This window comes from Aedes albopictus, chromosome 3 (assembly GCF_035046485.1).
Source record: "Aedes albopictus strain Foshan chromosome 3, AalbF5, whole genome shotgun sequence".
Lineage (NCBI taxonomy): Eukaryota > Metazoa > Arthropoda > Insecta > Diptera > Culicidae > Aedes > Aedes albopictus.
In genome coordinates, this window is record NC_085138.1 from 204,333,136 (window position 1) to 204,353,102 (window position 19,967).

A 19,967-nucleotide genomic window follows, 5' to 3' on the forward strand; every position below is an offset into this window, starting at 1 on the left:
GAGCATCAGATTCACTATACAGCGCACTACTTCCGACGTTATGTTTAACGCACAGGAAAGCCAGCGGAAGTCAATGAAGTTACTTCCGACATCAACTTGGTGCTAAATCCACAATATTTCTTTGTTTTATTTATGCACCGGAATTCGCCCGCTGGTGTGGGAAAAGAACGTCTGCAGTATGCTTGCTTAAGCGGAACCCAGCCTGCAACTGGCCAGTATTTTTTCTGTGACAAGTCATGAGTCGCAAAAACTGGCATTGAGATATGCATCTCTAAATTTTTGAGCATTTGAAGTCAATCAACTTCCGTCATTTTCTAAGTAAGTAAATTGTCACTTTCTATTGCGGAGATTCCACCTGTTTAGACTCCTGCGCGAAAATTAGTTGTGTGGATTTTTCTTGCGTGGGCCCACAGATGTGAAAACAGACCGTGTGCTGGCGAATATTTCACACTGCGTTGTTGAGTACACCTTTGGCGATGGTTTTGCATTGTAAACAAACATTTGTAATGCATCTACGCTAAAAATAAGCCTTTTCATTTTTTTTGCGCCAGAACCTATAAATCTCCGCAATGAGTAATAAATAAGTAAGTTTTATTTGAGCATGAGCATTGGTGACCTACGCTTCGTATTAGCTACTCCGTGATTGACCTGAGCTAGCGAAATTGCACAAAGAATCAATAGTATTGGGGCTTGGGATTTACCACCATCCTCAAATATTGATTTGAGCAATCGTAAAAACCAATTCTGGACGGTACGCCAACAAGAAGATACAGATGGTGCTTGTTATTCGATATGGGTTAGTTATGAATCCGTCGGAAACAATGTAGGAGGTGTTCGTCTGTCTCAAATCGTCTCTAGCGACTGAGAACTATTCGAGCCATGAAATACCGAACTTCATTAGGTTGTAACAATTTCGTTCGATTTTTTTTTCTAATCTTTTTTCTCAGATGATCACTTGCCATATAGACGAGTGCACCGCCCGCTGAAAGTTCACTCGGGCCGCAAATTTTGACACCACAGCGAGGTCGCACGCTATGTCTGAACCAGAAGATTATTAAAATTGAATGTACATCGGGTTTCTTTCCACAGAATATCAGAATTCATGCTATATTATCATATGCAGAAACTTTTAAAATATTTCATCGGGGAAATTTTGATTTTTTCATCTTTTTAGCTGTTTTTCATACAAATTTGCATGTAATTCACGTTTTCGGTCAATTTCGCTCCCATACAAAATATATGGAAAAATTTTCACCGATAGAATATTTTTAAACCTTCTGCAAATGAAAATATGGGTTGAATACTGATGTTCTGCGGAAAAACATCCGATGTACATTCAATTTTTATAATCTGCTGGTTCAGACATAGCGTGGGTCGACTCTTACCAACTTACCAGCTGAAATTTAGTTCAAATTATTGCATCTAGTTTTCGCGATGAAGTTGCAAAAATATGGGCTAGTGCATTAACTATATGCATATGCATCACTTTAAATGTAAATTCATGTAAGATATCAAAGAAAAATATTATCATCGCATTTTGGTGATGCATCTCTGAGTAGAAGTTGTCGAGAGTCGACCCCGCTGTGCTGTCAAAAATTTTCAGCCTCAGTGAACTCAATGTTCATTGGTGCACTCGTCTATCCAGTAGTAAATAAGCGATAATGTGATTGTTGAAAAAAGTTAATGATTCGTACGTTTTAGGCATGAGCTTGATTGAAGCGTAAGCTTCCGGTAAACCTCCATATCCTAGCGATTCGTCCCGAGGCGGTAGGTCATCTCCGGCCATGAGTGAGACGACCAGTTCGTTGCGATCTCCGTGGTACCACACTTGAATTTGAACTCGTCCTGAAACCTGTTTTTCACGTGCCAGTTGTTCCTAGAAAAGTTTCAAAGCTTTGATTGATTGTTGTAAAGACAAACGTGTGATTTGAACTCAAAAATTGATTAGTGTTGAGCACAAACGCAAAAACTAAAATCAAGCAAGATTTGAAAGAATACTCTATTACATAATATATAGCGTGCATTGTTCTCATAGGCCTTGCAGATTGTTTATGATTTGATATTTACATCTACTACGATTTTGTAGTTTTTGCAAATGTACAATAGTTATAGCTTATCAAACACACATCTCTATATGCATTGGTCGACGTTTAGTAGAAATGTATTCACAACAGCACTGTTGCTCGACTTTAGGGTACAGGAATAACGAATTGATTACGCTACCATTGGAGAAAATCACATGTATCTGTAAGAATAAGTATTTGTTAACAATTGTATTAATTACTGATGATGGGTTAAATATGTACAAAACTATAAATTAACTGATTATCATATGTGAATACAAAATATACATCTTCTAGTTATTGGTGCTACTGGCATTATATCCCAACTGGGACAGACCTGGTTACTCTTAGAGTTCAACTTCCACAATTATCGTTTAAAATCCGTCTAGTGCAAAGATATTGCATGCTTTGCACTAGAGTAACTTGCCTAAATAAATTCTACTTCTCGACTTTATTCAAGTATATTCCATTCCAAATCAATAAGCCAAAATTTAGCTTTATGTACTGAAGTACACTTTTTGCACAAAGGCTATACTGCCGCCACTCGCATAACAGTCCCATCTTTGCTGGGTTTCCTATTCATATGGGACTGTTTTGCGAGTGGGGGCAGTATAGAAGCAACTAAAGATGAAGTGCAGTAGGCGTTGCCGCGAGCAGACGTTTTTTTTTTATAAACGTGTTTTTTTACACTGAGCTAATTCTACGCTTACACGCGAGCAGACGTGTTTTGACTACTTTTCACATTTATTTCGCGTTTTACATTTTTTTTTGTCCTGATTCCGCTGACGAGTTGGTCGGTGCTAAACCATTGCACAAATTAGTTTAACATTAGGGGTGGTGGGGGTAAAGTGGACAACCTAAGCATTGTGGTTGTTTCCAGTGGAAATGCGGCAAAATCCATCTGCTTTTCCGAGTAACATGGAAGGTCATGATGTACTCTAGAAATCTTGTAAGGGATTACATTTAAAAAATATTGTTTTCTTTGATTATTTTCTTCACCAAAACGTGCATAAAACTAGCGTGAAAAAAATCGGTTGGGGTAAAATGGACAATCGATGGGGTAAAATGAACAAGTCGTTAAAAGTTATATAACAGCATATTTTTTCTATGTTTTTAAATGCAAACTATCAAATTTCATACGATACCTTTATTTTGTTGTTTTCAAACTTTTAATACAAACTTTGAAACACACTTTAATAACACTAGTTTACAAAATAAAATGAAAGTCGTGAACTTCTGTCAACGACCAAAATTTTTGAAGCACAATTTAGTGCTGATTTCGAAACCGTGCTTTAAAAAATTTAAAGTAGAGCAGTTTTTAAGTTTTAGCTCAATATCGAGTTTTACAACTTTTAAAAATATGGAATTGACTAAAATTCAAATATCTTGCGTTTTGTTCAACCAATTTCAAATCTTTTTCCATAAATTAAAAGCTGAATACAATACCATTTGATCATCTGAATGCAGGTTTTGCGTCAGATTGATGAAATTCAAGATACTGGCGAGTTTTAGGGACGATCTTCTTAAATTTTAGCCAAATTTCCAAAAATATATGAAGAAATGTATTTTTTTCAATAAGAAAAAAAGAACCTAAAAATTCTTTCTCAACGTTTATTTGACATATCATATGTAGGCAAGTTACAGTAAAAAATTCAGCTCAATCGGAGCATTAATTACGGAGAATGTGATGTGTGAAGTGAGCGACGTTGCTTAAAAATAGAACAAAAATCGATTTCAAATCATCAACCTTGTATGAGAAGTCGAAAAAATTTCCGCTCTACTGTAATTTTTTTCCTTCGCGTTTTCGAACTTAGGGCATGATTCTACACCAAAAATGATCATCAGCTTACCGAGTTCAAAAATGCTGTAAACTAGTGTAATTATTGTAAAAATAATGTAAAAAACATGCACTGTTTTTGATGAAAATGATGTTTTGTAGATATAAAATATTTTTTTTTTTAACTTTTTACTTCAACTATCTCACGACATGTATGACGGCTGATAATTCTGGAGTTTGCAAAAAAAAATTATGAAATTTTGGTGAAATTTGAACCGATTGTCCATTTTACCCCCACCATCTGATTATGTTAAAATTATTTCCAAAACTTTTTTTTACAAAACTTAAATTTTTATTTCGTTCAAATATACTCTTTTATGTGGACTTTATTAGTTTAGGGTGTAAAACTTATAATAATTTGAAAATAACTCACGAAAAAACCTTAGCAATGATAAGCAGATTTTACATCATTTCTGATTTTTCACGTGATTTTTAAAGTTTTTGTCATTTTGAAGAGGTTTATTTGATTTTAATGTTCAAGATCAGCAAAAGTATAATGATTCATGCTTAGGCATAAGCTTCAATCGTTAAAACATTTTGAAAAACAATAAAAGCCATGAAACTGTACCCTGTCCATTTTACCCCACCTGTCCACTTTACCCCCACCACCCCTACATAGCATAAACAATAAGCCGTCCCTTATTTTGCAAAAAATGGAAATCTTATAAGTTCGTTGTTGGAAAATGATCGTTTTAGCTAAGAAATGGTAGTGTCATAAGGTACACCGGGGCAAGTTGAAACGGGTGGGGCAAGATGAAACACGAAGTTTTGAAATAGATTTCAATACAATTTGGAAATTTATCCTTCGCTAAAAGATTGTTTGAATCAAAAACTATGTGTTATGGCGGTCGAACTGTTTATCATCATTAAAAAACATCGTGTTAACCCGCTGTTTCATCTTGCCCCACCCGTTTCAACTTGCCCCGGTGTACCTTAAATTGAAGACCGTTTCTCAAGGCTAAGTGGTCCCTCAAGCTTGAGAGCCCATATAAGATAAAAATGTCTTGTATTGTTCTGATTTCTTTTATATCCTTCATAAGAAGAATAATAAAGATGTTAACAAGTCCAAGGCTTGTGCAGTCTCTGCTGTGTGGTCCAATGACCACACGTATTTATACTACCATAGGTAGACATAAAGAATCATACCTAGACATTTAGGTACTGTAATGAATAGTATTTCATGTAGGTAGATATCCTATGCACACAACCATTAGGTAGACACTACAGTCCTTTCCCCTTCAGAAATCTCAGAAAGTCATCACCAAAATAATAATAGCACAAATGAACTGACGAGTCCGTCACTTTCAAAGAACATATCTGTTCGCTAACAAAACTACAAAAACAAAAAGACGATCTCGTCATCGGCATCGGCAACTTTGCCAAAATGTACAAATAACACAAATCCATTCACCAAAACATAACATATGGCAATTCCGCCACAAAAGAACAATTTCGTTCGCCACAAAAGAACAATTTCGTTCGCCACAAAAAAATAACATTTCGTTATACCAAAACAAAAAGACAATTTCGTCAATGCAACATCGGCCAAAAAGAACATTCTGTTCACAACATAATGGCAAACCATAAAAGAACAATTCCGTTCTCCACAAAAATAACAATTTGTTATTACAACAACCTGAAAACCAAAAGGAAATAATTTCGGAATAACTCAAAAGAAATTACACGTTCCTTGATCCTCGTCGCCACTTTTATATCCTTCAAAAGAAGAATAATGAAGATGTTGACAAGTTCAAGGCTTGTGCAGTCTCCGCTGTGTGGTCCAATGACCACACGTATTTATACTACCATAGGTAGACATAAAGAATCATACCTAGACATTTAGGTACTGTAATGAATAGTATTTCATGTAGGTAGATATCCTATGCACACAACCATTAGGTAGACACTACAATTTCTATGCCATTCCACGTTCTGTCAGCAATGTCACAAACGCTGAACAGTATCCGTGAAAACAAGTGACAGAACTGGCGTCAAAATAGCGATATATTCTTATGTGTAGAAAACACCGTAAATGTAAGTTTTAGGTGCATATATCATATATGTTTAGTGTATTAAATGTTTATACTAATAAAATGACTTACTTATAGCTTTGTAGCATGTGGCAATGGAACCTGCAATGTGTTTTATTTGCCCTGCTGAAGGACCGGTGCCCAGATGTCATTTATTTTCAGGAGTTATCAAAAATGGAAAAGGACTAAAAAAACATGAACTTTTTTTCGACGAAAAAATACACTAAACTACTAAAACCGAAGGGCCAAAATGTGCTTAGTTTTATTCGTTTCTGAGTTATTAACAAAAAACAACCGAAAAATCATCATTTTTGACAATTTGTTTTAAATTTCGAAGGAAACCTACCCTGTTTTGCTCAATAACTTAAAAACGAGTTGAGATATGGCAATTTTGAGCACATTTTTTGGCCCTTTAGCGTCCTAAAATCATCGGCTTTAGTCGAAAAAAAATCATGTTTTGGGTCCCATATAATTTTTAACAACTGCCTTTTGAGGGACCACTTAGTCTTGAGATACGGGCTTAAAATTTTGACACGATCATTTCTTAGCTGAAAAGATCATTATCCAACAACGAACTTATATAATTTCCAACTTTTGTAAAACAACCCGTACTTTTATTCAGAAATTATTGGTATAGGGTGACAATGGTTTGCCGATAAGGTTTGTTCTCTTCGTCATGGGGGGTTTTCGTCAGCCAAATTGCCTGAAACTTGGCCATGTAATTCAGCCTAGTTAGGAAGGATTTGAGACCAAATCTGAGTTCAATAGGTTTCAAAAAACCCCCAAAGACGAAGAGAACAAAACGGCCGAGAATAGGTAATTTCCCCTATATCCAGAAATTTCTCCAAGAATTCCCAAGATCTTGTTAAAAGTTATTTTGTTTTCTTTCAAATCTTTTTCCAAAAAGTCTAGGTTTTTCCCAAAAAATACTTCTCAACATTACGTTCTGCAAATTTTACATAATGTTTTCGTAGTTACCTTCGGAAATTTCCTTCACGAATTCCGTATTATTCTATAAAATATTGTGCAATTGTTCTAAGAAAATCATTTAGGCAATTCCTTTAAGAAATGCGCTATACCTCTCCCTCTTTCCTGAAATTTTATTAATAATGCTTCCAAACATTCTATCCACTATTTCAAAACAAACATTATAACATTGCTTTCCCAACTGACTGTAAGATCTTGGCCAGCGCCGTTATTGATCAAAAATATATGAGCTGCTAAAATTGCAGTATGAGAATAAGTGGAATATCCTAACCCTTATTTATTCAGATTCATCTTTTTCTTCTTCTTTATGGCTCTATGTCCCCACTGGGACTTGGCCTGCCTTGCTTCAACTTAGTGTTTTTAGAGCACTTCCACAGTTATTAATTGAAGGGCTTTCTTTGTTTGCCATTGCATGAATTTGTGTATTGTGAGACAAGTACAATGATACACTATGCCGAGGAAGTCGAGAAAATGTTCCCGACTGGAACGGGAATCGAACCCGCCGTCTCCGGTTTGGCGATCCATAGCCTTACTAGCACTAGAACTGAAGACCCCAGTCTAAATAATTTAGATCAAATCTGATCAATCGCGGAGGAGCAACCATTACACAATGGGGCCAGAGCCATATTTACGAAGGCAAAAATGCTGGTGTCTAAACCTTTAATTTTAGATACATGGCACATAACATGGTGTCTCTGGGAAAGTTTCTTCTTATTTATTTTTATATTTTCCCTCATTATTGTGGCTGGTCCAAACATTAGCTTTTTGACTATTCTGCATACGCTCACACAATATTCTAATTATTTTTAGACGAACTAATTTGTAGCAACTTTGCTGAAGACACCATTGTTCTACATATGTGTTAACTTTAGATTTATTAAAAGAATTATGTTAGGGTGAACCCTGAAATTTAGCTTCCGTACAATAACTTTTAATTGATTCGTTTCTTGTAAAAACATTGTTCCGAACAGGGAGAAAAGTTCCCGCCGTCTCCGGATTGGCGATCCAAATTCTTATCCACAATGCTAACTGGAGACCCCAGATCCTACTGTTGTGTGCGTTCATGATGAAAACGTTGCCTATATGAGCAAAAGTTCTATAAATATTGAAATTTATGCATAAAATTGTATTTTTCTGGAAGTTAACATATTTTATATGGAAATTGCATACTTTCAGGCGTTTTCTTAAGATTTGTTAAACTTCGAACTTAAATAATTAAAAATTTAGTAATCTTGTAAAAGTTTTGCATAGCTTTGCGCATTCCGGGGTGGTTAGTTTAGGTGGAAAAAATATTTTCAGCACTTACAACAACATTTCACTGACTGATCAATTTCACCCCGAAAATAACATTTTTGATTTTTTATTTCAAATGATATTTTTTGTAATAAAATGATTTGCAGTAGAATTTTCAACCTCTTTGACTGATGAAAACCATGGACGTACTTATTTATAAGCATTAAATTTAACCATATCGATCATTATTCAAAAATTATTCGCCAAAAACTTCGAAAAGTGATCAATTTCACCCGAAATCACGGTACCTTTTGCTGTGATAATGCTAGGTATGTACTTCAAACGGAATCGCTAAAGTAATTTTCGTTCAGTGCATTATTTTTCCGTGGCCGGAACGGTCAAGAAATATAACACAGCAAGCCCCATTTCAAGAACTAATAAAGCGTCGCTTTTTTCCGGATCTAGTACGGAGCTAAAACGAAACTTCAAATCAAATGGGGCTTGCTGTGTTAAATTTTTTGACCATTCCGGTCATGGAAAAATAATGCACTGAACGAAAATTACTTGAGCGATTCCGTTTGAAGTGCATACCTCGCATTATAGGGGAACTTACGTATTCTCGGCAGTTTTGTTCTCTTCGTCATGGGGGGTTTTCTGAAACCTGTAGGTCTCAGAGTTGGCCTCAAATCCTTCCCAATCAAGCTAAGTTATATGCCCCAATTTCAGACAATTCGGTCCACAAAAACCCCCTATGACGAAGAGAACAAACCTGCCGATAATACCCATCGTCACCCTATATCTACATATAAGTTGAAAATTCTCATCAGTTTTGGCCATAGTGCGTTCTAAATCAGTATAAATTTATTTTTTACTAGATCCTAATATAATTTTAGGATTAGGAATAATGCTTTGATGCCACTTTTAATACAAAAACCAAGTAGGGTATCGGGATGCTTCGTTGGCATAGTCCCCTCGTTCGGCCTATCTTAATGTAAACAAAAAATTCCAACAAACACGCATAACTGGATAAAGGAAAAGCTATGCGCCAAACAACTGTAACATTTCGTTTCAATTTTAGCACTTTGGAGCATTAAAATTGAATGAAAATGTCACTTTGTTTAGCTTTTGTAGACGCCACGATTCTTCGGCTTAGTGGGTAGTCTATACACATGATCATAAATGGCATGATTCTGGAACATTTCAAATTGATTTTTCAATAAGTGAACATTTGATGCGACGGTCAAAGACGCTATTTTGAACTTGTATATTTGTTTTCAATGAATAATAGCTATTTTACAAATTGAATGTGGGCCGAATATTGAGGACACCCAAATCTTGGCCCATCAGTAAAGTGACGTCAATAACACCGATAAAGTGACGTCAACAACATTGCTTGCGTAAGAACCAGAAAAAACGAACAGGAGGAAAGATTTTGTGTGCGGTGACTGTAAAAATTTAACACAATAAGGCCGGAACAAATCTCATTTTCTTCTTTTGTCACTTTGCTCGTTGGCTCGTCAAGGGGGAGGATAATAAATAATAAATGAATTTGATGAAAAATCACCCTAACAATAAGGCAAAATCGTAAAACTCATCGGATTTGTTAAGAAATTTTCTCGACAACTTTAATTTCAGTTCAAAATTTTTAAATTTTTGAATAATTTATTTGTGTTCCCCCTCAAAATGTCGAATTCCGACCAAAATTTACCGAGGGGTGGGTGACATTAGAGAAAATCGAAATTTGTGTCAGCCTAATAAGGTTGCGTTGTTTTCGTTACTAAATTAAGAAAGAACTTTAGTTCAAGTGATTTATTTATAGTTTTTTGAAAATTCGGCTCCAAAAATGTAATTTAAAAGTAAGATTGGTGAACAAATACAGATAATACCTCAGCAGAAATATTAAAAAAATGAGTTAGTAAGTGGTTCTAGTTAATGGAAAGCAATAGGCCAACGTTGTATCCACTAATAGGCCAATTTTTGTACCATAGACCAACGTTGCATACCATCGCATCGAATCTTTTCAACTTAATTAAGTAAATTCTTGAATATTTACGTTAGTTTACTTTCAATTGGTGAAACATGCATTGCCTAGAGTGTGTAAAAGGGTCAACATATTATTCCTAGTGCTATTAATTCATGAGTTATGGTCAAAATTGACAAGGCGGCTTGCAAATTAGGCCAAGGAATGGTACATATACCCTATTAGCTTGATTTCTGCATTTTCCTACAAAATATAGATTGAAACCTTTTATTAGACACATTGGTAGTAATCATATGATTCTTGGTTTTTTTTATTTAAATGATTTCTCTTAGACTGGACAAAATCTGTGCTCGAACCCCAGATATATCACCTTTTATCTCCCGGATAAAAGCTTTTTACAGTATCACCAAAAAAGTTTGAAAATATTTCATCCAATATTCTTTGAGACATAGAGTATTGAAATTATGTTTAATAACCCTGATAAAAATTTCCAATAAAATCACCATAAACTACCATAGAATAATGATAATTTTTATTACTAAACAACATACTATATTGTATACGTATTTTCCTGCTTAAAATGCTGTATTGGAACTACAATTCGTGCACATCAATGGCACTAGAGATTTCAATAACAAAAACAATATAAAATGAATGGTAGTCAACTTGAATTTGTTTCAGAAAATTTGGATTTTTTATGGTTAAGATACATAGCAACCCCCATTTTCTATTGTAAATGTAGTTTTACAATAAATGCTATGGCGGAAAACCATAGGTTTTGTAGTTGCTCTATCGTTTGAAACATTTAAATTAATGGTAACGACCATTCGTTTTAACGTATTGTAATAACCCATTTAGTTGTATTTTTATGATCTTTTTTATCAGGCTTTACTAAAAGTTCTATAACTTTCAGAAAACTTACTCAATCACGCTCAAAATTTTACCAATGGAGCTTCAATACATGATTTATGATTAGTCAAAATTTCAGCGTTTTTTATTGACGTACTTATAAAAAAGTTATGAACATTCGTATGAAAAATTATTTTGACGAAAAAAATGCTGTACGGAGTCCGTATCCTTACGGACAATTGTTTGATACACTATACAAAACTTTCTCCCATAATATCATTGCCGAACAGTGGGGTTTAGTTGCATCACACATTTACACAACTTTACCCATTTTAATAAGTCAGTTTTAGTATATCCTTCATTTGAAATAGAGCGCGGTATTCAGCTTTTTTAATTTCAGTATTTCAGGTCTCCAGTTAGCCTAGTGGTTAAGACTATGGATCGCCAATATGGAGACGGCGAATTCAATTCCCGTTCCGGTCGGGAAAATTTTCTCGACTTCCTGGACATAGCGTATCATTGTACCTGCAACAGAATGTACAAAATTCATGCAATGGCAGGCAAAGAATAAAGCCATGCAATTAATAACTGGAAGTGCTCTAAGAACACTAAGTTGAAAAAAGGCAGGCCAAGTTCCAATGCGAACGTCGAGCCATAAAAAAAAGAAGACGAATTTCAGTAAAAGCTCAGATTTTCGAATGTTCAGCAAAACATTACCAAATTTTAGCAAGAAATTACCGAACGCTCGGTAAACTCCACCAAATCACCGATAATGTTTACCGAATGTTCGGTGAAAATAACTGAAATTCGGTAAACTTATGCTAAACTTCGGTAATACTAACTTTTACCTAAATTGAAACAGCCGAACAAGGGACTCTAAAATCAGTGTATACACTGAAAGGCGGCTTGCGGTGAAAATTACTATTCTGAGGTTCAATTTAAATGCACAACGCCACTTGATTTGTGCAGACTGATTTTCGTCTCAATTCAACAGAATTATGTTTTCAATTTTACCATGGACTCGATTTTCAATTAAAAAAGTCTTTGTTGGCAACCGGATTCGAACCAAGAACCTTGACATCACCAGGCTCGCACGCTACCACTCGGCTATCGAACCGGTTGATGTGAGAAGAAACAAAACGCACACAAGAAGCGTTGGTGGGTCGATGATCACGTTTTGCCATGGTAAATTTAAAAACATTGTTATGCTTGTCATTACTGCAAGCCGCCTTTCAGTGTACACAAAATAACCATAGACAAATAACTATCATATTTCCTCATCGTGGACAATCGTGGACAAGTTCAATCATAATTTTGAAATATTCATAAGGATTATCAACCAAATTCATGGGGAAAAAAGGTACATTTAACACGATAGTAACAGTGTTGTCTAGTCAGAAACGTAACCGACAAACGCATATAGGAGCCAGAAAGGAAATATTCATGTTGACAAATAAATATTCTTTCAAATACATGCTTTTGTAAAATAAAGGTGTCTAAATCGTTTCCAATTTCTACAGTGTTTTCTTGTACAAACTTTATTGCTTCTTCTTTTTTCATATTTTACTTCAAGCATTCACATACATGCTACTTATAATGGATGAAAAAAAGGAAACGATTTTTAATTATTTACAATAAGGAAAATAAAAATGTCAGGATTTATGTTGCTTTTTCTATCACGAGTTATGGATCAGTTTAGTAGTAATAATAAGACTGGAAAATTGTTCGGCTCGGGCAACATATGCTACATGCTCTTAATTTAGAAGTCCATTAACAAAATGTATGGAACAATATGAGATTGTCATGCTATAACTTATCATACATGAATTTGAGTTGTATTGTACAGCCTTTTATAGGTTGAAGCAATTATTGTTAGTGAGATAATAATGCTACATGCAGATGTTCTTTTGGAAAATATTTCTATAATTTTTCTTTGCTTATTGAATTATCACAGTTAAGTATTAGGATTGGATATAAGAAAATATGTACGTTTTTCTATTGTTGCAGCACATCGCATGTTTCGGAACTAATACAGTAACTTATGAAAAGAATACGAAAAGTACTTAAATTTCATGCATTGTTATTCCGAAAATGGATTACACATCACCGGGTTCTTGAGACTAGAAACAACGTTATTTATGGTTTTACTAAGGTTATAAAATATGTTATTTACCTTTCAATGCATCTAAATGCGTATTTCTCTCAGCTGTTACGTGTTTTCGAAATCGAATCTGAATATAACAATCGTTTTATGTTTTTTTTTCGTTCGCCACTTTTTTTATTAGATATAAGAGTTTTATAGGTTTGGTAGGTACACAATATCTCTAATTATTTTAACTTCATTGACAAATGATGTTCTATTTGCTATTTCAATCAATAGTTGTGGAATTAGGCTCAGTTATGTACAAAAATAACTAATGCAAATCAATTTGTCATGATCATAATCAAGAAAAACTTAAAAATACTTGATTGAATTGTTATAAACGTACAAGAACAACTTTTTATATCAAATTCTGATTTATAGACCGTATTATATTTATAACTTAATCATTTTATGGCTTTATCGTTTTTTTTTCTACTCAGAGTATACGGGAGTAGAGATCGAAGTGGATAATGAAATAATAGATATGATAGTAGGGTCTGGGACCATTTGGGCAGGAGCACCTATTTTGGGCACTTGCTGCTATAACTCAGTCAATTTTGAACCGATTGATTTGATTTTTGAAACACGATCAGGAAGGCGCAGTATCTAGCTATGTTCAAAAATTCAAATCAATCGATTTGAAAATGACTGAGTTATAGCAGCAAGTGCCCAAAATAGGTGCTGCTGCCCAAATGGTCCCAGACCCTATTCGCTAGGTTTCGAACAAGTGTGAAAATTGTTTTATAGAAGGTGAAATTAGGCGAGGAGGCCATGTATTCAACGAATACATCGAATGCGTGAAAGTTCTGCCGTACGACCTGTGCTTTTAAACAGATTGGCTTGGTTGGTAGTTCATACCACCTTTACCAAGACTGGTAGGCTGACCAGATTTGTCCCGTTTTAAAACGGGACACTTTTTGGAAACCCAACAAAAAATAAATCAATGTTCAAAAACAGAACTGCATATTGATAATAATGCAAATTCAGCTGGAAAGACCGAATGATTGAGTCAAAAACATTAACTGTGCTGCAGTGGCGAGTGTTTGAAAATTGTGTTCCCGTTCAATACGGGACGGATGGTCAGCCTAAAGACTGGTAAAAGTTTCAGGCACCCGACTGCGTATGTATTTTTCTGTTTTCATCGCAAGCTTTTGCGATCGGTAGCTTTTGCGGAATTCACACTTCCGTTCCTAGGGGTATGCCTATACAGTATGCGGCAGGAAAAAATGCGAAAGTGTTTTTCAACTTCAAACAGCGTTTTCGTCCATTTGACGTTAACCAATCTATGTCCATTTGACGTTAACCAATCTATGTTCCATGAACTCTAATAGGCTAGTTTTCTGAAAAGTTAATTCAACATTTTCCCATTTTGGTGACTAACCTTTACAGGGCGGCGCCTGAAGCTGAAGACAATCAGAATTTTCAAACCGCAGAAAAGTACACAGGTCGCAATGTATGTTGTATCTGATAAAACAAAATTTTGAATTTTCTCTATAATATCATCAAATATGTGTACTTATTTCATCTAGTATGTGAAACTACATGGCTCTGGATCAGTGTGGTCTGGTTGTTCAACGAATTTAAGCTATTTTTTTACTGTTATAGTCATTTTGTTTAATGACCATTGGGCGCGCAGTTTATTGATACCCGCTTATTAGGCTTACATTATCACATGTTAAACATCAAATATGTTCAGTTTTATTTTGCAGTGCTGGAATATAGACATTGACAGAATGACAGATACACTGTCATGAAAAAATAGTCATATATATCCCATATTTAGAGTGTAATAGTGCCTTGAACTTTTCGCATTTTTTCGTGCCGCTCCCTGTAGCTTACGAAGAAAAAGGTTTTTTTTTGCAAACGATTTCATCAAAAACTTTTGGATCATCCTTCAGAAAAACCTCTTGGAAATTCATCCGCTCTGCCAAAAATTTTACCTTACTGATGAGATTGTTTTAATAAATCTAGCCAACTTAGCTACAAATTCACACAATAATATTTTAAAGAATAGTACCAGTTGCTTTACCGAACATTTCAGCTACCGTCAGTGGGGGTGTCATTGGGCCAAAATTGCGTAGTCCATTCCTTTGTCAGTCGTTACAACAACATTTTAGCTCTGAATCATGCTGAACACGGTAGACATGTTCATTTTTATACAATTTAGGATTGTTTAAAGTATAAATGCTTCAACTTTAATTTTAACAACGATATAGATTAATTTAAATTAGCACAATTTCACTCCTTCTAGGGGGTGACATTGGGCCGACCGCTAAAATTTGAACAAAACAGGTCAATGTAAGAAAATATCGCTTGTAAATCTAAACTATCGAATATAAAGATACTTATGCACAACCTATCAGTATCAAATCACTTTTATAACATCACAGACAAACAAACGTTAAAGTTGGATCACATTCATTGCAATCGATCAATGAATCAATACAATACATCCACTATCCCTTAAATTTAACTACAACTGGCATTCTTAAAAGACGAAAGTATTATTTCTTTATCATCTACATAGAAACTGATATGCAATCATTTTTTTATCTTGAATGAATCTAACATTTCAGGCCAAACATTTCAATAGGTTCAATCTGCATTTGAGAGGCTCTCTTTGATCACTTTCTCTTTCAATTATTGCAATGTAATGGTACACTTTTCAACTATTTTTGCAGTACAAATCAAAAGACGATTGTTTTGACCATCGTTCAATGCAAGGAGACAATTATAATACAAATCAGTAACAAATTTTGAAAACGACGTATAATCAATGCTAAACCATTGATTATACGTCGTTTTCAAAATTTGTTACTGAAATAAACAGCTGAGATATTACCGAAAGAGAGGGAAACCAAAGAGAGCCTCTCTTCTGCAGATAGGACCTTTAGACATGTTTGGCCTGATTTATTTCCAAAAAAATTACACCGTATTATGCATAAAATAACATTTGTTTTAATTCACATTTGCAGGGTTCTCGTACTGATTGCATTGCTTTTATATGGTCCAAAATCACCCCCAAAATGAATTATTTGTATGATAAACTAGCTGTCCCGACAAACTTTGTCTTGCCAAGCTGTGGTGGTTTGACAACTGTTGAGGTCATAACGTCACCGCACTCTAGATTGGTTTCATTTCAATTGTGTTGATTTCCTTCCCAGCTCACGAAAATCAGTACTTTATCAATTTTCTTACTTTTCTAGTTGTTTTTCGTAACTTTTTGGACATATAAACACAGCCAACACGAATACGAACCGAACCGTACAAGAGTCAAGCTGATCGGTTCATCGAGTTTTGTTGCCTCAAAGGGACTTCAAACTCATTTTTATATATATAGAAGATGAGTTTTTCATGCAAAATAGCATACAAAACCAAGAAAACTCATTACCGTAAACCGGAGTCAAATTGATCAGTGGGGTGAAATTGATCATTCGGGTTCTACATTGTAATTCCATACTAGGAACTCTTAAGCGTCGTAATGATCTTAAACTTTTTACGTCATCTAGTTCGTAGCTGTCTAGAGATGAGTGTAGACTTTTAGTTTTTGGAAAAAAGTTAGTTTTGCCTTATTTTTTAAGGAATTTGAAATGTATTATTCATTTAGCTGAAATCATTGCTACTAAACAATCGATTGCTAATAGGACTTCCCGTAAATTCTCTGTTTTAACATTTTTGTGGAACCTTGGTTAGGAAGTTATGAAGCTAATCAGAACATGAAATAGTTGTAAAAAAGTTCATTTTATGATGAAATAGTCATTTATTGCGATAAAAAACACTTATTTCAAATTAAATTGCCTACCTTTAGGCGTTTAAGGGGAAATTTCAAAATTTAATTTTGCATTTAAAGTATTAAATTCACTAGTTGTAAGATTTTAAACGCGTTATTCGGTTTTAGAAGAGCAAAATTAAGCGGAGAAGGAAATTTTCTTTTCCGACCGATGCTCAATTGTGTACTGATCAATTTCGCCCCAAAGTGGCATTTCCAATTTTTTGATATTTGGAGTTATTTAACATAAAGTTTAAATTTGTTGAACAAAATTCCTTCACATGGTTCCATGGAGATCTACAGGGTACTGGTTTTACAGAAATTCTTTTGGCAATAATTGAATTGGCACTGATGTTATTCGCAAAAGTTGTTTTAAAGTGATCAATTTGACCCCGGATTACGGTACTTTTCAAAACAACTGCTCAATACACCTAGAAAACAGCAATTCATTGCATGTTTGGTGTTCAGCTGTTTTCTGCTGTGCAATTTCTTAATGGAAAATTGACTAAATGTGACTTTTTCCTACACCGGATGGTCAACGCAAGTTGTACATTTACCATATACTATCCACTTTTTGATAAACACTTTAATAAATATTTGTATTTTGAGCGAAACATTTTTCTTCATTTTCGGCCCAAAGTTACCCCCCATGCCCAATGTCACCCCGTCTGGCGGTATTAAAAAAAAAGTGCTCGTCGAATTCGCTAGAGGCTTTGCAGGAAACACAATCACAATTTTCTTGATGGATTCCCGTGACTGTACTCCCAGGAAATCCTTCAAAAATTATTAGAAAAATTCGGAAATTCCATTTGAAAATCTTCTAGAGATTTCCTCAGAAAGATCCCTTGTTTGGACGTCTACCTTAGTTATTTCGTTAGCATAATTTGCTCAACAAGCTCAATAAAACTGAAGAGAAAATTCCAGATTTTTAAAAACTTGGATTACAAAATTTTACTTTGAAAATTTGCTTGCAATTTAAAATTCTCTGTTCTACAACAAATACTCTGATTCTGATGTCAAACAGGTTTTCCGCAGTTTTTTTATAAGCTTTTACAGATGTCTAAAATTTAGTATTCAGACCATGCATTCCTTCCTTAAAATTCTTTACAACATTGTTAACACCTTTTGTTCAAAGCAAAAAATTCTAGAAAGTTTTCAAGTAATTTTCTCTCATTACGAACTTTGCTGTTCTCTATAATACTCAAAATAATTTGAAATAACAGCAAATCAAAACCAAATTAGAAATCAAAATTACCCTAAATGGTTTGATATCGAATTGAGATATAAATTTGCTGCTGTAAATAAACAATTTTTATCAATTTGCTTCCAGTGTGATGTCAGGCTTTGCTCAAGTAGTACTTCTTAGGATGCTCAAAGTGAACTTACTGAACGTCGACGAAAACATTTAAAAAATGTTGGACACGAATGTCATCTTATTTGGTAAAGTATTTAATAAAATATAATAATATATATTTAATAAAATATAATAATAAAAAAATTAAAAATGTATATTTTACGAAAAAAAAAACAATACTAATTATTGACCAGTCAGCAACAATTCTCTATGCTGATTTTGAAAACTATTGTCAATTCACGAATCACAGTTTTGTGTACCATTTTAACAAATAGAGTGAATATTTAAAACTTTGTTTTTGGAATCAAATATTGCAAACATAAAGCTAGAAGTAGATAAATAAAAAACTGTGCCATCATTCCACTGTTCTATAATATTCAACTGCTAACGGTAAGTTCTATCCCAATAGATATCAAACAACTACTTTGCTATTGTGTTACTTTGGCCTCATGAGATGATTTGTAAAAAAAAGTAGTCGACACCAGCATAGTTATAAATAAAACATCATGATTCATTGGCTTAGATGTCTTGCGATTAAGAAAGTATCCCTGGTAAAACATAGTATTAAAAATAAGGGCTGATAAAGAATAACGATAGACGGAAGGCTTGACTTTCTATCATTTTACATTTCAACGTAATTGCTCAGTTGGGGATGTTATAAAAATCCAGATTTTAATAAGAACATTAAAAAAAACAATAAACTGAATTTTATTCCGATGATAGCTTAGTTTAAAACAAGTAATATCCACAGAGAAACAGACGTCACACTCTACTCGTTTCCCACCAATAACCTTTTTAACGGTTGGTTCAAATATTCGGTAGTTCAATTGACCAGTCGTGGCGCTGGTATCGCTTTTGTTCCTGTTTGACGTTTGCTCATTACCGCCATCTAGTGGCGGCTTGTCCAAACACGCCATGATTAGCATTGGGCGATTACGATTTCGTGACGATAATTTTAATATAGTTTGATCTTAGTGTTACGTCTGTTTCTTTGGGTAATATCTATGATAACACTATCTTTAATTAACTTTACCAGGGATACCATTAAAGCCGTCTTCAGCACTCTAGAAACTCTTGTATGCTTATTAGACCGGTATGCTATAGAAAATATAGTGCATATGCTTAAAATAAATTATAAGCTCAACTGTCACGATAAACAAAGTGAATAACTTCTTTCGACCAAACGTGATTCTGTTCCGATGATCTAAACGGCCATCTATAAAGGAAAATTCTAGAGCTACTACTGAGAACGTACATGTAATTTTAGTATACTGCTAAGCCAACATTCTCCGAAACTGACGATTGGCATCCTTCCAGACTGTTCAAATTATTCCAATTACACATTTTCCAATCCTATTTCGTGATAAGTGTTTACATTATGGAAATTAAGATGATTGGTTGGTTTATGTTTCTGAGTACACATAAAACAAGATGATGATAACTTAGCAGATTTATACCGGTGTTTTTGGAAGTTTTCGTCTGGTTGGTGACGAAGGAGATTTGTCAGCAACTGGTTCGTTTTCTGAAAAGACAAAATTTGAGAATCCTCAATTAAAATGTGGCTTTGAAGCAAACTTAAAGTTCAGTAGGTACTGTACTATAATTTTAAATGTGTTTAGAAAGCCTTCAGTTCATAGAAATATATTTCTTCAGGAAGGATTGGGACCACCAGGGCATCTTGTACCAATGTTTAGGGAACTCAAATGCATTGTCAATGGGGA

At 34.4% G+C, this 19,967-nt stretch overlaps 1 protein-coding gene across 6 annotated transcripts in view; it reads right to left on the minus strand.

The window, feature by feature from the left end:
- The window catches only part of LOC109432845 (regulating synaptic membrane exocytosis protein 2-like), a 48,243-nt gene that overhangs the window by 12,097 nt on the left and 16,179 nt on the right, over positions 1–19,967 (minus strand). For all 6 annotated transcript variants that reach the window (XR_003894980.2, XM_029863357.2, XM_062858645.1 and 3 more), the window contains exons 10-11: positions 19,704–19,768; positions 1,695–1,876 (exon numbers count right to left, since the gene is read on the minus strand). Coding sequence is in view for 5 of the 6 variants with exons in the window: in XM_029863357.2 (XP_029719217.2) it covers positions 1,695–1,876; positions 19,704–19,768 (247 nt within the window). In the remaining variant the exon portion in view is untranslated. The remainder of the gene's footprint in view (positions 1–1,694; positions 1,877–19,703; positions 19,769–19,967) is intronic.